This window comes from Cenococcum geophilum, assembly GCF_001692895.1.
Source record: "Cenococcum geophilum 1.58 unplaced genomic scaffold K441scaffold_1, whole genome shotgun sequence".
In the NCBI taxonomy this organism is placed as follows: Eukaryota; Fungi; Ascomycota; class Dothideomycetes; order Gloniales; family Gloniaceae; genus Cenococcum; species Cenococcum geophilum.
Window position 1 is genome coordinate 3,699,415 of NW_027137559.1, and position 15,359 is coordinate 3,714,773.

The window sequence follows — 15,359 nt, forward strand, 5'->3', positions numbered from 1 at the left end:
CCCAGTTCCCCTCCTACGGATTAGGTCTCTGTCTATTATTATTTTAGGGTTAACTAGCGTTACTCTAGGGCTATAAGGCCTGCTTACGTTATCCTTCCGTAAAGCGGTTAGGTTGGAATCTACCCCTATTATTAAAGCTAAGTCTAGTCCTACGCTCTTTATCATTAGCGTCTTATTCCTTTCGCTTGCCTAGATAGTCTCTTTTAGTACTCTTAATCCGAGTAGCTTTAGAAATAAGCTTTTCTTAAGAGGTAGGAATTTCGCCCTTCTCTTATATAGCCTGTTAAATCTTAGGCCGTAGCTTAGCGAGTAGCTAGTAAAGTCATATAGCGTTATCCTATAGATTTAAGTAGGGTATATTATCTTCTAGTTCTTCTAAGTAGTTTATAAACTAGACCACAGTCTAACCATCCCGCTGTTTAGCGTTATAGTATCGCTAGTTATAGTCTATCCCTTAATTAGTAGGGTCTTAGACCTAATTAACCAACTAGGTCCTAAGTTCGCTGAATTTAAGGGGTATAGTAAGTTTCTTCTTATAGCGTATCTATAAACTCTTAACGGTACTATATAGGAAGATAGAAGCAATTAGTGTCTAATTATACTTATTAGAGTAACGTTTTGGATTTAGCCGAAACTTAGTTTTATATTATTGGATAAAACGATTATAGTTCTAAAGACTATTACTATAGTACTTATTAGGTTCCTTTATGCAGAATTTAGGTTTTTCTAACGTTATAGCATAGTATAGCATTACCCCTTTAAGTCTGCTTCGTGTCTAGAGTATCTATACTTCCCCTAATTATCCTTACAATTATTCTTAGTAGTCTTAATATACTTATCTTAATTGTATCTCTAACTCCTTTGTTTTTTATAGGGTCTTATATAGCGACCGCTCTAATAACTCCCTAGCGGTAATTGTTTCTAAGGGTCTTACAAGGTTAGACGGACCAGCCATAGCTTCTTCGTAGGAAGAGGGAATACGCTCCTTTGGGGAGACTCTTTAAGCCTCTTACGGTAAGGGCGTTGCTTCGTGGGGTATAAAAGTATAGTTCGTTATTATTAATTAATAGCCATATATTCCTAACGGATTATAAGCGATTAGAATTATAAGAGGCCAGCTTAACCGGAACGTATAATTATCTAATTAACAGTATTACTAGTAAGTAAAAGGTAAGTTAAAGGTAGAATAAGTTTTATATATTAAAGGACAAATGCTTCTAACTACTTTTATTTAGAGACTAATCGCTAGTTCTTCTCTAGAGGAGAACCAGCTCCCTATATAATCTTTCTAAGACGCTAGTAAAACCCTTTACCCCTTATCTGTCTAACCGTGTCTTCTAGGACGTAGATGGAATATAAATAAGACCTCCTTCTAGAACATAGATAAGACCTCCTTCTGTCTTATCTAATATGTACCTTCTGGGGAATTCCGTTACAGCTTCTTGTAAGTTATCTCGCAATTAATACTTCTGCTTTCTAAACTTATTAATTACCTAGTTGCGAATTATAGTACGTGACGGAATTAACTTTACTAAGCCTTTATATATATACTAAGCCATTTCTAGGAAGTAGATATTTTTAATCTGGTAGAACGCTATATAGCAGTATATAAGCCAACGAATTAGTAGGATCTTAAAGCGATCAAACTAGATATTCTAGATATAATCTTACTAGCCGACATACTAATTAATTATTCCTTTTGGCTTAATTAGATTGCCTCTCTAGTTAATTTTATAAGTCCTTTTCTAGTAACTTAAAATAGAAGAGTTGCTATTAAGTCCTAATTACTAATTAGTGAATACATAGTATAAATAGCGGAGTTACTTACTAAGCGGCTTATATGTAGTATCTTTCTTCTTATCTAAACACTAACAGCAGTAGTAGTATCTAACTCCTGTTGTCTTATCCACAATTATAAAGCCTTTTCCATCACCCCATATATATAAGGACTTCTTCTTACCCCGCCTTTAGCCGGTAATATTATTAACTTTATGGTACTATTACCCAGAGAGCTTAATTTATTTTAGTTTAACCGCTAGAGGCGATAGTAAAGGCTCTAGCTCGGCTTTAGATTCAGATTCGTGATAGGTAAGAGACTTTAGCTCTGGCTCTAGCTCTAGCTCTAGCTTAATTATATTTACAATTATCTTTAGGCGCTTCCTTTTTTTACCGCCAGAGGCCTTACTAACCCGCTTTTAAGGAATAGCAGGAGCCTTGCCTATAGCACAACTGCTTAATACATGGCTACTACCACCTCCGCGTATTATTCGGCTGGCAATAGTAACAAGGCTCTCTATATAATTAAGAGGATCAAGAGGATTAAAAAATGAGGGCAATAATGTGGGTAGTAATAGAGGCGACGCGATAAGGGCAGTAAGAAGGGCAATGCGATAAGGGTAGTAATAAGGGCGACGCAATAAGGATTAACTTCCTCACGTTAACTATATTAGATTAAGTCGGCTACCTAAAAAGCCTCGAAAGGATCAAATTGGGCGTTGTTACAATATAGATTAAGTTTTAATACACGGCTTAAAGACTATATAGCGATTTTAAGCCAATAGACGAGGCTTAGCTCTCTTATATAAGGTTCGCCCCTACCCAAATCCTTACCACTACATATATATCTAGATCTATTGGATATCTGGTTCCAATATAGGCTTCAAATCCAATCCAAATTAACCCAATCCAAAATGCAATCTGGATCGTGAAATTTTTATTGGATATCCTAACCAGTCCAAATATAGATCCAGTCTAGTTGCATCACTAACGACTCTCTTAAATGGCAATTGATATATTGTCTATACCGTCAATATCAGCAGAGGCCGAGCGAGTCTTTTTAGGTACACGGCGAACAATCTTATGGGACCGCATATCACTAGGGAGTACTAATATTAAACGTACGGAGTGCTTAAAGAGCTGGCTACTAAGTAATATTACTGCCGGAGGAAGGCTTATGGCGACGAATGTAGTATAAGAGGCTTCGGAGGCCTTGGCAGAATCTAGAGAGTAGCTAATATCTACTACACCACGCTAAGGATCACGAAGGTGACGATAGTGGTAGGAGAGCAGTCGAGAGAGTAGCTATTTTGAAGCTGTACTAGAGGCCAGGGGCGTACGAGCCTACTTTAAAATAAAACACTATGTACTATATTCAATATTCAATATCTTTTTAATATTTTTCAGTATTGAACTAATATTCAATATCAATATCAATACGGCCTTTTCCTAATATTGAATATTGATAAGAGCACTGACCTCGCCCTTAAGCTAAACGTCCTCCCCCTATTTCCATATTGGTGATATATAAGGCTTAGTGTTTTTAACGCTAAGCGTAAGGGACTTGCACCGGATATACTGCCTACCGCTATATTTAAACTCCTCTACCTTTAGGCGGCCTTTGGCTATAGAGTTAATATATTCTAGGGCAAGAATAACGTCGTTAGATGGGGGTGTAGCTAAGTAATTGGGCAAGAAGCGCGCAATACTAGATTAAGTCGCTAGTGGGCGAGTTTATTTAGCGGCTATAGTGGAAATAAAACACCAAATTGATAAGTAGTATGCGCAGTAGGAGCGATAGGAGGGTAACTCCTTATTTCTACGGGCAATTAACCGTCTTTTGAGACGGTGTAATACTACAAAAGTCACTAATTGGCCGCTACTACCTGCACTGACTCCTTAGCGTCTTGTCCTTATTAGCCTTACGTCTAAATAAGGAATGGAACTGGAGCGCCAGGAGCCTCTATAAGCTCAGATCTAGTCTAGTCCACTAATAAAATTAAGCGATCCAGCTCCAGAAGTTTAGGCGATCCATATGGCGCTCCAAGATAGCTCCAGTCCAAGTAGATCATTACATCGTACTACTGTCTGTCGACCTAGATCGTGGTTACATACGATGTCTTAGTTGTCTCTTAAACTTATGACTTATTACCGTCTATAGTAAAATCTCCTTAACACGATATAGGGCATATAACTTTAAAATCTCTAGAGTAATCCTTATGTCGTAACGAATAATTTTACTATATTCCTATGTCTAAATTATAGACGCGGCTGCTGAGGCCGTAGTGATTTTCTCGATATCCCTTACGATAACTGTGTTATCCTTTATTATAGTAAAAAGGCCTAACGCAAACTACACTAGTTACGGTTTTAATAACTTTAACAGCTTTGATAAATCTAACTACTTTAACCTCTTTAGTCGTATCTAATACTTCGTACACAACTTATTTAGTAATAAGTTCGGCGTTTACTACACTAGCTTTAGATATTCGAAAGTAAATAACTTAATAACCCTATTAATACTAAGTTAATATAGGTTAACTAACGAATATTTAAGTCTTAATATTAACGGAGAAGAAGAGGGTAAGATAAATTTGTATGGCATTTAATAAATGGCCTTCGAGATTTAATTAACGCTATCTTTGGAATATAAAGGAGTAGTTAAATAATGCTAGTTATACTTCTTCCCTTAACACTACAAACTAACTAGAATTTAAGCTTGCTACCATCTTTTATTCTATATCCTGTACACTAACTCGGAACTAAGGGGCTGTTAGGGTCACGTGCAGCTCATGGTTCCACCAGGTCTATCGTGGCCCGTGCCAACTCCACTAGCTCCTCCAGTTCCGCTCTGAGTAGCCGTGACACTTCGTTCATAAGGTCCGTAACAAAGAGCTGCTGATAAGCATCGTGAACATCTTCAATCGATGATCTCAGCCGCGTAGACCGCATAAAAGAGAACCCCCGAGATGTAACGGCGCCCAGTGGATCCCTAGGCAGCAAGGAAGCATATGCAATCTAGATCCTTCTCAGGCGCTGTCGGAAATGGACCATATTTTTTAAAGCCGTAATTGTGGCTTGATCGCACGAATGGCTTGATCACACGAACGGCTGATCGTTCATTTGCATAAACCGTCCATCCACGAATGGTTAGATCGTACAAATGGCCTTGACCGCACGTGTGGTTTCGGGTAAAGGTCACAATACCCAAGTTGACATTCTCTAGCCGATCAAAATATGGGCTGACGGTGATAACGGCAAGGCATTCATCTTTTGGCCAAGCAGCTGGCCTGGCACTGGGAAGTCCACTATTGCTCGCACGGTTGCCTACGAATACCACTATAGGAGATCGTAACACAGCTATGGGTAGATGTATCAATCCCCGTTGCAGTTGCATCTACGTTTTCGTTGTTCAAGCGCATCCTCCAACTCCAGTCTGCTCCTTCCAGGAGATATCCTTACTTCCAGCCTAACTGGTTGCATCTTACCTCCACACCAAATCAAATGTAATTCAAATGCTCCAGCCCTATTCCTCCATGTTCTGCTCTCATATGGTCATAGCACGGTCCACTTTCTGAAAATGCCTTTAAGCAAACCCAGCAAAGATGCGCTCTACAGCCGCTGCACATTATATGGTTACAGCCCCCAATCTTTTCTATTGGCGTCTTGCACTTAGAGCAATCCTTAATACCAAGCTCCTTCTTCACCTTTTCCCGTGCTTCGTAATCACCCGAGGCTTCGTCCTTGTACTCCGCGCACGTCTTGCCCTCGTGTGGATTGTGGCAAGATGTGCATGTCACCGTGAGGCATTTCGCGCACGTGCTGAATTTCATCGTGCTAGTTGCGCGATAGATCATGCCGCAGTCTGGCTTTGGGCAATAGCAGAATGTCTGGGGATGGCGTTGGATATGGGAGGCGAAGGACGCCTCCAGGATGTCTTCAAATGCCCTGGATGAGAGTATTTCGTGTAGTTCTTCAAGGCCAAAGACTACTTGGCATTTCCCCATGTCTCCGTAACAACTGATGGAGAAATCTTTCTCCCCCGAGCCGGCAGCAGTGCAGAGGCTTTCAAAACACTCAATGCAATACACATGGTTGCACCTTGTGAAAACTGGATTTTCTGCCTCAGTCAAGCACACAGCGCAATCCTCCTTCGCGGCGGCAGTCTCAACCTGCAATTTCAATTCCCGCTTTCTAACAATTCTTAGTGCAGTCTCATACTCTTTCTTAGATCCGCCAATCAAGATTCTCTTCGGTGTTGAGACGATATCAAAAGTAGTAATATTCCTTCCAAGGGTAGTAGCAATCATCTTAAACCCGCCACTGCATGCCCATTGGAAGTCTTCGGGCTTCAGTTTGATAATATGGACCGTAGAAGATTCAGCATTGATCATGTCAGCAATCGCCGACTCCGCGCCAGGGCACTTTTCAGGAGAGCCATACAGTTTAAGCTCTTCCTTCCTTCTGTTGCGGATGATAATAACCTCATGATGTCGTTGGATTTGTTTTAATTTCTGAAATGCACTTCCGTTGTTGTTCAGGGAAGGAGTCCAAAGCGGTTTGTCGTGGCTCATCACCGTAATCCCATCCAATATCTTGTCCATAGTTTCCTTCGCGGCGGCAACGTCCTCGGCTACTCGCCCTTCAATCTTGAGAACTCTGTACTGTTTTCCGGGACCAGCGCTGGGATAAGCCTTAAAGCCCAAATGCTGTTCTGTCCAAGTCTGGCTTGCAGTACGAATCCTAGGTTTGACGGCGCTGAAGATGGTGGTCGCAACTTTGAACTTTGCAGTACTTACAAGATGTGTAGTTAATTCCATGTTTTCGCAAAATGGCAGAGGCATGTTGTGAAGCGACCTCGCAGCTTCCCTTGCATCTGCTTCCTCGTAGAATCGAGCAATGGCTTTTGCTCTTTTGCCTTCTAATTCTGTGTTGGGCTGGCTCCATTCGATTTGGCCAACACCATGTAGTAAAGATATCACACTTGCACCGGTTAGCTCACCGTCCGCGTCGTAACTAGGTTCTCCTAACTCGATATTGCGAGGACTGTCGTGCGGTGAGTGTATGGCGGAACGAATGTCTTTCTCTGCGGTGTCGGCCGGTAAGTCTGTAAGCGTAAGTGTCCAAGTATACGGATTTCTCCACCCTCCTCCGTCCCTCGTTGGTATGTTACAGTGCACTGTTTGATCAAGAACCCTGTAAGACTCCGAACAGAACTTATCGAAGACTCTTTTTGCAGTATCTTCGTTTCCGAAGTTCAAGCATGCTGTTCTAGAAGGCTTGTCCCAGGAACACTCGACTTTTTTACATTCAACTCGACGAGCATTTGGGCCTGAAATGCCAGCAGGGGTTTTTATCGCTTCCAGCTGCGAGAATTGAGCTCCCAGGGTGCTTTTTTTTACACCAAGTTTAGTGCACAATAACGTCGCAAACGCAGGGTCCTCGACCTTGATATCCGCCGACGTCTGGGGTGCGCCATTTTGCCATGGTATCCGCACGCAATCTGGCGTAAGTTCTATGCCTACGCCAGACAAAAGGGTGGCAACAGATTCCGGCGAGCTATCTACTGGTAGCCCATTTATCCGAGCGGCGGAGAAGTCTGTAGGAAGGGAAATTTTAGACACTTGAGCGCCATGTTCGAATTGGGCCAACGCGCCGCAAAACTCTCGTGTGAAATTGTTGTAGTTTTGTTTCTCCTGGCGTGCATTAGTACCGCGGATAACCTAGGAAAATCAAAGGATGGTCTGTAAAGGACGTACTTCCGGGTCCGGAGTTGCCTCCACCTTCTGCTCGCTCCCTTCAAGGTGAGAATACGGGCAAGCACTTCCGTTCCGGCAATTGCCCTGGATATGGTAGAAGCATGGAGTTTGCGACCGCGGGTCTTGCGTTGGATGCGCGGGATCAGACCCTCTAGTCCTGAGAGCTGGTGGGTTCTGCGATACTGGCTGTGTCGACTGGAGCGGGTTGGCATTTGAATTCGTGGTCTCATGGGAGTAATGACAACTTTCTCCTCTCTTACACTTTCCAACGATGAAGAATTTGCATGGAACCATCTCGAGTCGTTGTGGTCCCTTTTTTGGATTGGAGCTTGAAAGTTTGGAAGTCTGGATGTCGCCCAAGTGTTATACCTTTGTGTCGATCTGGAAAACTCGTGTGTTGATTGATCTATGAAAGAAAAGACTACATATACATGATGTAGGTGCAGGTACCAGGGGGAGTACGTAATTAGGGGTAGGTGATCGAGTCAAGCAGGGAGTAGTTGACTGACTCAAGTGGTAACTGAGTTGGGTGGCAAGACAACCTGATCCAGGTCGACACTTTGTCTGGCAGAAGAGACTTTTCGTATTGGGCGCTTTAGGCGCTCCTGCCGGGTTAGCATGCTGCAGGTTACCCAGCTAGCGTGATTTCACTGGCAAGCCTCCCCAAAACGCGTCAATATGCGATGCCGATGAAATACCGCAGAAGGATTGTTTCGATCACTCTTCGAACTCCTTAGCCGACTACCCAACTTAATCCCAACCATTTGCCAATCCCGATAGGAACTTAGTGAAAAGAAATTAGAGGAACTAGGCATTTGGGATATCCCGGAATTGTCTTCTGCCATCCAGAAATCCATAAACCAGGCGAACGGATTATCCCCTTCTTTGCAATTTTCAAACACGGCCTGCGCTGCCAACTCGAGACCTGCAGCCCCTGAAGAAGGCTTCGAAGAAACTATGAGCCCCGACGTACATAGGCCCCAGCTCCTCCTTCAGCACGTCGTCTACGTATTTGCGGTGTTCAGTGGAGTTCGCGAAACTGCTCGTGTTGCGGAGCTATGGCGCTTGTTGGATAGATGAAATAGGACGCGGAGGGGGTGTGGGTTTAGTGATAGTGTCGTAGACCTCGCTCTAAATCTCATGATCGTCCGCCTGTCTCCCGATCTCCTTAAGTAGAGGAATGACCGGTTTGAAGTTAAAATTACTTGAGACCCTATGCCGACGCAGCCTTACATGTTGTGAAAGGAGTCCAACCGATGGAGTGTCTACTTTCACAACCCCTGACTAGCCTTCACAAGCTGCTAAGCACTGCAACCGGTGAAACCCGTAGAAACTCTGCAATCCATCCTCTACGTACCTTTTCGCTGCCGGATAGATAGCCACTAGTAAGCACAGTTGTTAAGGTTATAGATCGCGGAAGCGCTCAAGCAACCCGTGTTCAATTGCGGCAGTGACAATCCATAAATAATGCCGTCATATCTCTCACATCAATCCGCAACCATACATATGTGCACCTCACACTCACTCACTCACACTAAAAGCTTACACTATAAAGCTCACACTATAAAGCTCACACCATATAGCTCACACCATATAGCTCACACACAGCAGTAGCAAAACACTCCATTAACCAATTAACTTCCCACCTCTTTATCCCTCTCAGCCCATCTCCCTACCCAACTCCACCAACCATTATCTCACCCGGAGAAACCTCGCAAGCTCCATCTTCTCCACTCCCCCATAACAAGTCGCGTACATAACCCACTCGTGGCACCGCAACCAACCCCGCCTCGACTCGCGCGCGCGGAAACAAACGGGCTCTAAGAATAATAGAGGAAACGCCCGGGTTACGGTCCCCGAAATGCTTACTGGCGCGCGTGGTAGATCTAACAAAAGAACACGGGAGAAGAAGAGGCCTCTCGAACAAAAAAATCCAAGCGAAAGAGGAAAAGCAAGAGCCGAAAAGCCAGACCCTGGGGAAACCGGTGAGAGAGAGAGAGAGGGAGAAGAAAAGGAGGGTGGATAAGAACGAAGAGTGAATACAAAAGCCGTGGCAACAGTCTATCCAACACGCTGATTTTTTATCTTCTGCCTACATCCCCGCTGCCCACACTCGTCCATTCATTAATCCAATGCTATTACCATACCATACCATACCAGACCCAGATCCAATTCCGAGCAATCCGCAACCCAAACCCAGCTGCTGGATCAATCCACCTACGCGATCCCCAACCCAACCCTCTCGCCATCTCCTGCCCCGCCGCTCACTCCCCCTCCACCACCACTCCTCCCCATCTCCCTAATCCTGCGCCCCTCCATCAAGCCCCTCAACCCGCGCTTCTGCAACCCAACCACAGCGCTCAACTCCCCCGCCCACACCTCCCTCTCCTCGCCAACCCCACTCGCACTCGCACTCCCAATCTCACTCGCACTCGCACTCGTCGCCGAATTCGCACTGTCCCCCTCCTCCGCCCCGCGCCCAACAACCCCAACATCAGTATCGATCCTCAACGCCCTGAGCCCGGGCCCCAACGACGCCGCCCCAGCTCCTACCCCATTCCCATTCGTCACGACCACAGCTCCGGCATCCACGCCTTCGCCCCCTCCCCCAGCCCCAGCCGCCGCCGCCGCAGCAGCAGCAGCAGACGCGCCTAACCCCCCCGCCACAGGGCCCAAAAACGCGACCCCGCTCCCGCCCCCGGCCGCCATGGCCGCCGCATTAAAAATGGCCGCCGTGTTCCGCCCATCCAGCAGCGCGTGCAAGCGCTCGATGACGGCCTCCAGCAGCCCGTCGACGCGGTACGGCCGCGCGATCTGCAGCAGCGAGCACAGGATCTGCGGGCTGCACAGCGGGGAGCCGGGCGGGGGCAGCGCGGAGGTGTAGAGGAAGTGGACGAGGGCCTGGACGGTGAGGTGGGTGTGGGGGAGGTAGAGGGCGCGGGGGCGGAGGGCGGGCGGGGGTCCGCGGGGGTCCGGGGGGTCGAAGGGCGAGCTGGGGGTGGTGGCGGAGGCGGAGGCGGAGGGGTCGGTGTTGTTTGTGAGGGTGGTTGCGGAGGAGAAGGTCGTTTTTATGGACGGCGTGATGGTGATGCTGGAGTTGCGCGAGGCCTGCGTGATGGTCGACGGACGCAGCGTCGCCGTGTCGAAGCTCTCGTGCAGCGGCGCGCTGCTGGCTTCGCGCAGGAGTTGGTTGAAGTAGGGTCCCCAGCGCCGTGCGATCAGGTGCGAGTTTACGGGGATCCGCTCGCCGCGTAGTGCGATGAAGTCCATGTCGGCGAGCTCGCGGAGGCCCAGTGCGAGCTGACCTAGCTCGGCGGCGGCGGCGGAGAGCTGCCGGCCGCCGGCTTGGGCGTCCAGGCGGCCAGTTTGGAGCGGGGAGCTGATGGAGGCGTAGGCGGAGGTTGGGGCGGATTTGCGCGGGTTGTCGTACAGTCCGAAGGCTTCGAGCTCGACGACGCAGATGTTGGAGAAGTTGATCCGGCGGTGGTTATAGTCTTCCACGAGGCTGCGCTTGCGGTTGCCCAGGATCACGAAGCAGTTGCGCCGGTCCCAGAGCACGCCTCTGTTCCAACTGCCCTGGCTGAATATGCTTCCGCCGGCGTCTATTCTACTCCACGTCAGTGTCCGGAGGTCCAGTGCCCACAGTGCGTATTCTTGCTTCGAGGATGTGAGGAAGGTGCCGCTGACGACGAAATGGTTGTCTATTACGCCGCCGTTGGGAAATCGAAGGCCGGGGGGTGAAAAGCTTCCGTGCATGGACTTTTCGGAGAGTGTGCCGTCTGGAAGCCTGACCTGAAGTTCTAGCTTCACGTCAAGGAAGTTGTAGTTCGAGTATATCAGCATTGCGGAACCGCCATCCATCTCACTCTCCGTTCTCTGAGAGTCTTGTGTCTGTGCGTCGCTATTGTTTCTTGTTCCCGTCCCAATCTTCGATGGTTCTAATGTGTTCAAAGGTGCCACCACACTCCTGTAGGCTCCACAGCTCCTTCCAAGAGTATTTGTTGCAGTCCACTTGAGACTCCTCAAATTGAAGACGCTTATTTGCTCAATGTAGTGATTTGCGCTGTCTTGACCGCCGACGACTACCATTTCGGCGCCACCTGTACCATCTAGCTGAACTCCAAGTGAACCTTGGTTTGGATTCGCGGAAGGTGGGTTATGATGGATTGCTGTGAGTGGCGCACTCGGGGAAGAGAATACTGCAGACGAAGGTAATATGGTCGCGCAATGTGCGTATCGTCCTTGGGGAGAATCGGGTGTGGGAATGTTCATCCACGTTCGTGTGGGAACGTCGTAGATGTGGATATCCGACATAACAACAACCTCAGGTTGCGCATCTGAGTTGCTGCCTTGTTGTGGTGGTATTGGTTGGCCGGCTTGCGGTGGAGCTGGAGACATTCCTCCATAGCAGACCAATTTTGTGTCTCCTAACGCACAGACGCTGTGAAAGTATCGAGGCGGTGGGATTTCGCCTATGGTCTCTAACTGTGCCCAGTGCCGCCTAACAAGATCCAGCTCGTACAGATCTGCTGTAAGCAGAGGTCGTGTCCGAGAAAGCCTCCTCCCACCAAAGACGTAGAGTTTATCCCCAAGAATGGTTGTTGTTGCCCCAACTAAGGGATGAGGCTCCCTCCCTGTTGTCCGATGTACATTGCACACCAGTCCCGATAACCCTGATGTCGTATTCGATGGAGTTGAAGATAGGCCTGCCGTCTGTAATATCGCAGGAGAAGGACCGGCGGAAGGAAATCCGGAGCCAGGTGTTCTTGACGTCGCGCTCACAGGAATTCGCTCTGTGGTTAGCTCCTGACCATCCGATCGGTTTAAGCTGGTTTGACTGCTGTTCAAGCTCGGTATGTATGCGCTAGAACCGCCTCGAAACTGGTCCGAGTAAAGTTGTGACGGGGATGGTGCTGAGGTCTGCGAATCTATGGTGTTCGTCCTGCTCGTATTTGGCGTCTGACGAGCCATACTGGCAGGTTTAATAGGTGATGCACGAAGCGGCGCTCGAATGATTGAACCGTCACTCCGTGCATTAACAGGTGATGCAGACAATCTCTGAACAGGTTGGGCCCAATCCGGAATCAAGATTTCGACATGCCTGGACTTGGAACTGCTAGAATCCTCAGACGCCTTCCAGCCGGGTAAGGGGAAGTCCGAAATACTACAGCACTCGCTGGATGTGCTTGTGGAAGATGTTGATGGGCTGGACTCAGCTGAATAGCACGGGCTACTGGGTGCTACTATCGGAACATAACGCGGAACAACAATGGGAACGTACTTGGGCCTAGAAGCGGAAGGCGAATGATCGGCACCGGTCGTTGGTGAATGATTAAGAGAAATGGGGTACCTGGCCGGAGAGTAAACCTTGCGATAGGCGCGGGCTAGGGAGCTTGCAGAATCCTCAGATGGTTTCCTCTCGGTGGACTGTACCCTTTTGGTCTTTGGAGATTTTGGCCTCCTCCAGATAGATGAAGAGTCCTTGAGCGGAGCGGTGGATGATCCAACAGCGGGATATGCGATGACACCTAGAGGAATCATTGTCAGCGTAGCAATTAGATGAATTGAAAAATGACCAAAGAGAATAGGGCGAGATTCCAGGAGCGGCATGAAGAGGACGAGCTAGCAGTTTTCAAGTACCTCGAACGGCCCCCCCGGTACCAGCTGCGTGGATGGTTAGATCATTGCAGGCGTCGGTACACGATAGTATGGGTCTCGGCCAGCAACGTCAGTCTTGCATCAACGAGGACAGCTGTCGGTAGCACTATATGACATGGAGGAGAGCTGTCGTACTACGGCAACGGTAGGCAATGGTGGCACCAGATTGTCTAAGACGCGGGACATGGGATGTATGGGATGTAGACACATTGAAGGAAAGAAAGAGAGAGCCTCACGTCAGCTGTATTCTTCTTTTAGCATGCACCGTTTGGCTCTGGGACGGATGCAGGTCAGCGTGGTCAGGAGTTGAAGGGTGTTTTGCAGGCAGGTCGGGGGGTCAGCGTATACGACGAGAGGTTTCGCAGACCCAGCGCAGCGGTGGACGAAGTGCGAAGGCCTCGGTACCACAGACCGTATGGGGGGTTAGGCGAGGCTGGAGAATGCAAGGACTTATTTCGACCATCGACAAAGCGCTGGATGCTGAAAGGGCTAGTACGCGAGTGACAGCTGCGCGCGGGCGGTTGCGGACGGCCCAGGGCGCTTTTCAGCTGGCGGGAAGGAGATGGCGTTGCGATGATAACCACAATGATTCGAGGGCGGTTCGGGATGGCGTTGAGGTAAAATTTCGACTCGCCTGTGCTCGCCCAAGGCCGCATATTTCAGTCTCCATTCCGCTCCCCTGCCCGGTTCCTGGGTCAGCCTGGGACAGCACTGGCCTTGGACCTCAAAGCTGGAGCCCTTCCAGGCGTCATCCCGTTCGGATGCCCTGTGAACCGGCTTTGTGGTTCTATGTCAAGAAGGGGGTCGTCGGCGGGTTCGGCACGACAAGCGCCTCGTTTCAGGCCCAGCTCAATGACAAATGCTTGAAGCTTGATCGCATTCAAGTCCTGGGTATGTCAAGCTAGCCGTTTCAGCCCTACGGAAAAGTTTTGCATATCCCTATATAGAGCACGTAGTGTTCTGGAAGCATGACAAAGTTTTGTGGGATTCAGTCTAAAGCAGCCACAACTCCTAGTTTGCATTTGGCTTTGACGATCCTCCTGAAGTTTCCTCCCGTGTTCTGTGTCGATGCCCAAACACAGGCTATGTTTCCAAATACTCATTGCACAACGCCGGTCATAGCAATAACCCGGTCCCCCGCCCTTGTTCATGCCTATCCATTCTTACACATTTGCACTAGTCTTCTCCTTTGGCAGTGGAGTGAATCGCAAGTATGGCTTGACGATCCTGAAGTTAGGGAACAGCTCCTTGGCCAATTCATTGTTGACCGAAGGGTGAACAATCACGTCCTCACCAGGCACCCAGTCAATGGGAGTAGTGATCCTGTTCTTGTCGCCAGTTTGCAATGAATCGATGACACGAAGAACCTCAGCAGTGTTACGGCCAGTGGAAGCCGGGTATGAGAGGATGAGACGAATGGTCTTCTTTGGGTCGATGATGAAGACCGATCGGATTGTGAACGCGATACCCTTGGAGTCGACGTTGGTGGTGTCTTGGTGGTCCAGCCTAGGGGACAGGCTTTAGACGGTGTTTTCCTGCCTGGAAAGGGTGAAAAGCTTACATGTCGTAGAGATATGCGACCTTCCTCTCCTTGTCCCCGATGATTGGGAACGTCAGATTGCTGCCGGAGATGTCGTTGATATCCTTGATCCATCCTCCATGGCTCTCGATTGTGTTCGCCGACAATCCAATGAGCTTCACGCCGCGCTTGGTGAATTCTGGCTCGAGTTTCGCGAAGGCGCCCAGCTCGGTCGTGCAAACGGGTGTGTAGTCCTCTGGGTGAGAGAACAACACCACCCAGCTTTCGCCGATGAACTCATGGAAGTTGATGGGTCCGTTGGTGGTCTCGGCATCGAAGTTGGGAGCAATGCTTCCAAGACGGAGAGGTTCGGCGCGCTGTTCAGCCATGGTGATCTGGTTTTTAGGAAAAAAAGTCAGACCCAAGCAAACCAAGCAAACAAGTGGGGTGCATCTCACGTTTCACAGGCCAAGGCACTGGAGGTTCTTGAGAAGCTGGGAAATAACAAGTGTCTCGACAGAAAAGACTTCCTCAGAATTCAGAGAGGCAGAAGAGGACAAAGGAGCGTGAGGGTCTGAAGTGCGGCATGAGCTTAATTTGTATGTTTGTCGACTAATTTAGTGCAATTGCGTGCTCGACATGCTCTC

At 48.2% G+C, this 15,359-nt stretch overlaps 4 protein-coding genes across 4 annotated transcripts; 1 reads left to right on the top strand and 3 right to left on the bottom strand.

The window, feature by feature from the left end:
* Positions 1 to 5,002: 5,002 nt before the first annotated feature.
* K441DRAFT_701972 (uncharacterized protein) lies at positions 5,003 to 8,092 on the bottom strand. Its single transcript, XM_067653379.1, has 2 exons — positions 7,536 to 8,092; positions 5,003 to 7,472 (listed from the first exon to the last, which is right to left on the bottom strand). The coding sequence occupies exons 1-2, from the start codon at positions 7,827 to 7,829 to the stop codon at positions 5,277 to 5,279; spliced, it is 2,490 nt and encodes an 829-aa protein (XP_067510357.1). The 5' UTR covers positions 7,830 to 8,092; the 3' UTR covers positions 5,003 to 5,276.
* Positions 8,093 to 8,955: 863 nt separating this feature from the next.
* K441DRAFT_701973 (uncharacterized protein) lies at positions 8,956 to 12,506 on the bottom strand (the record flags this gene model as incomplete). The annotated part of the gene is made up of 2 exons (XM_067653380.1): positions 8,956 to 9,246; positions 9,804 to 12,506. The coding sequence occupies 2 exons, from the start codon at positions 12,504 to 12,506 to the stop codon at positions 9,208 to 9,210; spliced, it is 2,742 nt and encodes a 913-aa protein (XP_067510358.1). The 3' UTR covers positions 8,956 to 9,207.
* Positions 12,507 to 13,194: 688 nt separating this feature from the next.
* On the top strand, positions 13,195 to 14,475 carry K441DRAFT_5518 (uncharacterized protein). The gene has a single exon (XM_067643117.1). The coding sequence runs from the start codon at positions 13,346 to 13,348 to the stop codon at positions 14,096 to 14,098; it is 753 nt and encodes a 250-aa protein (XP_067510359.1). The 5' UTR covers positions 13,195 to 13,345; the 3' UTR covers positions 14,099 to 14,475.
* On the bottom strand, positions 14,207 to 15,359 carry K441DRAFT_5547 (mitochondrial peroxiredoxin PRX1). The gene is made up of 4 exons (XM_067643242.1): positions 15,171 to 15,359; positions 14,755 to 15,107; positions 14,281 to 14,699; positions 14,207 to 14,238 (listed from the first exon to the last, which is right to left on the bottom strand). Exons 2-3 carry the CDS (start codon positions 15,099 to 15,101, stop codon positions 14,357 to 14,359), a joined length of 690 nt encoding a protein of 229 aa, XP_067510360.1. The 5' UTR covers positions 15,102 to 15,107; positions 15,171 to 15,359; the 3' UTR covers positions 14,207 to 14,238; positions 14,281 to 14,356.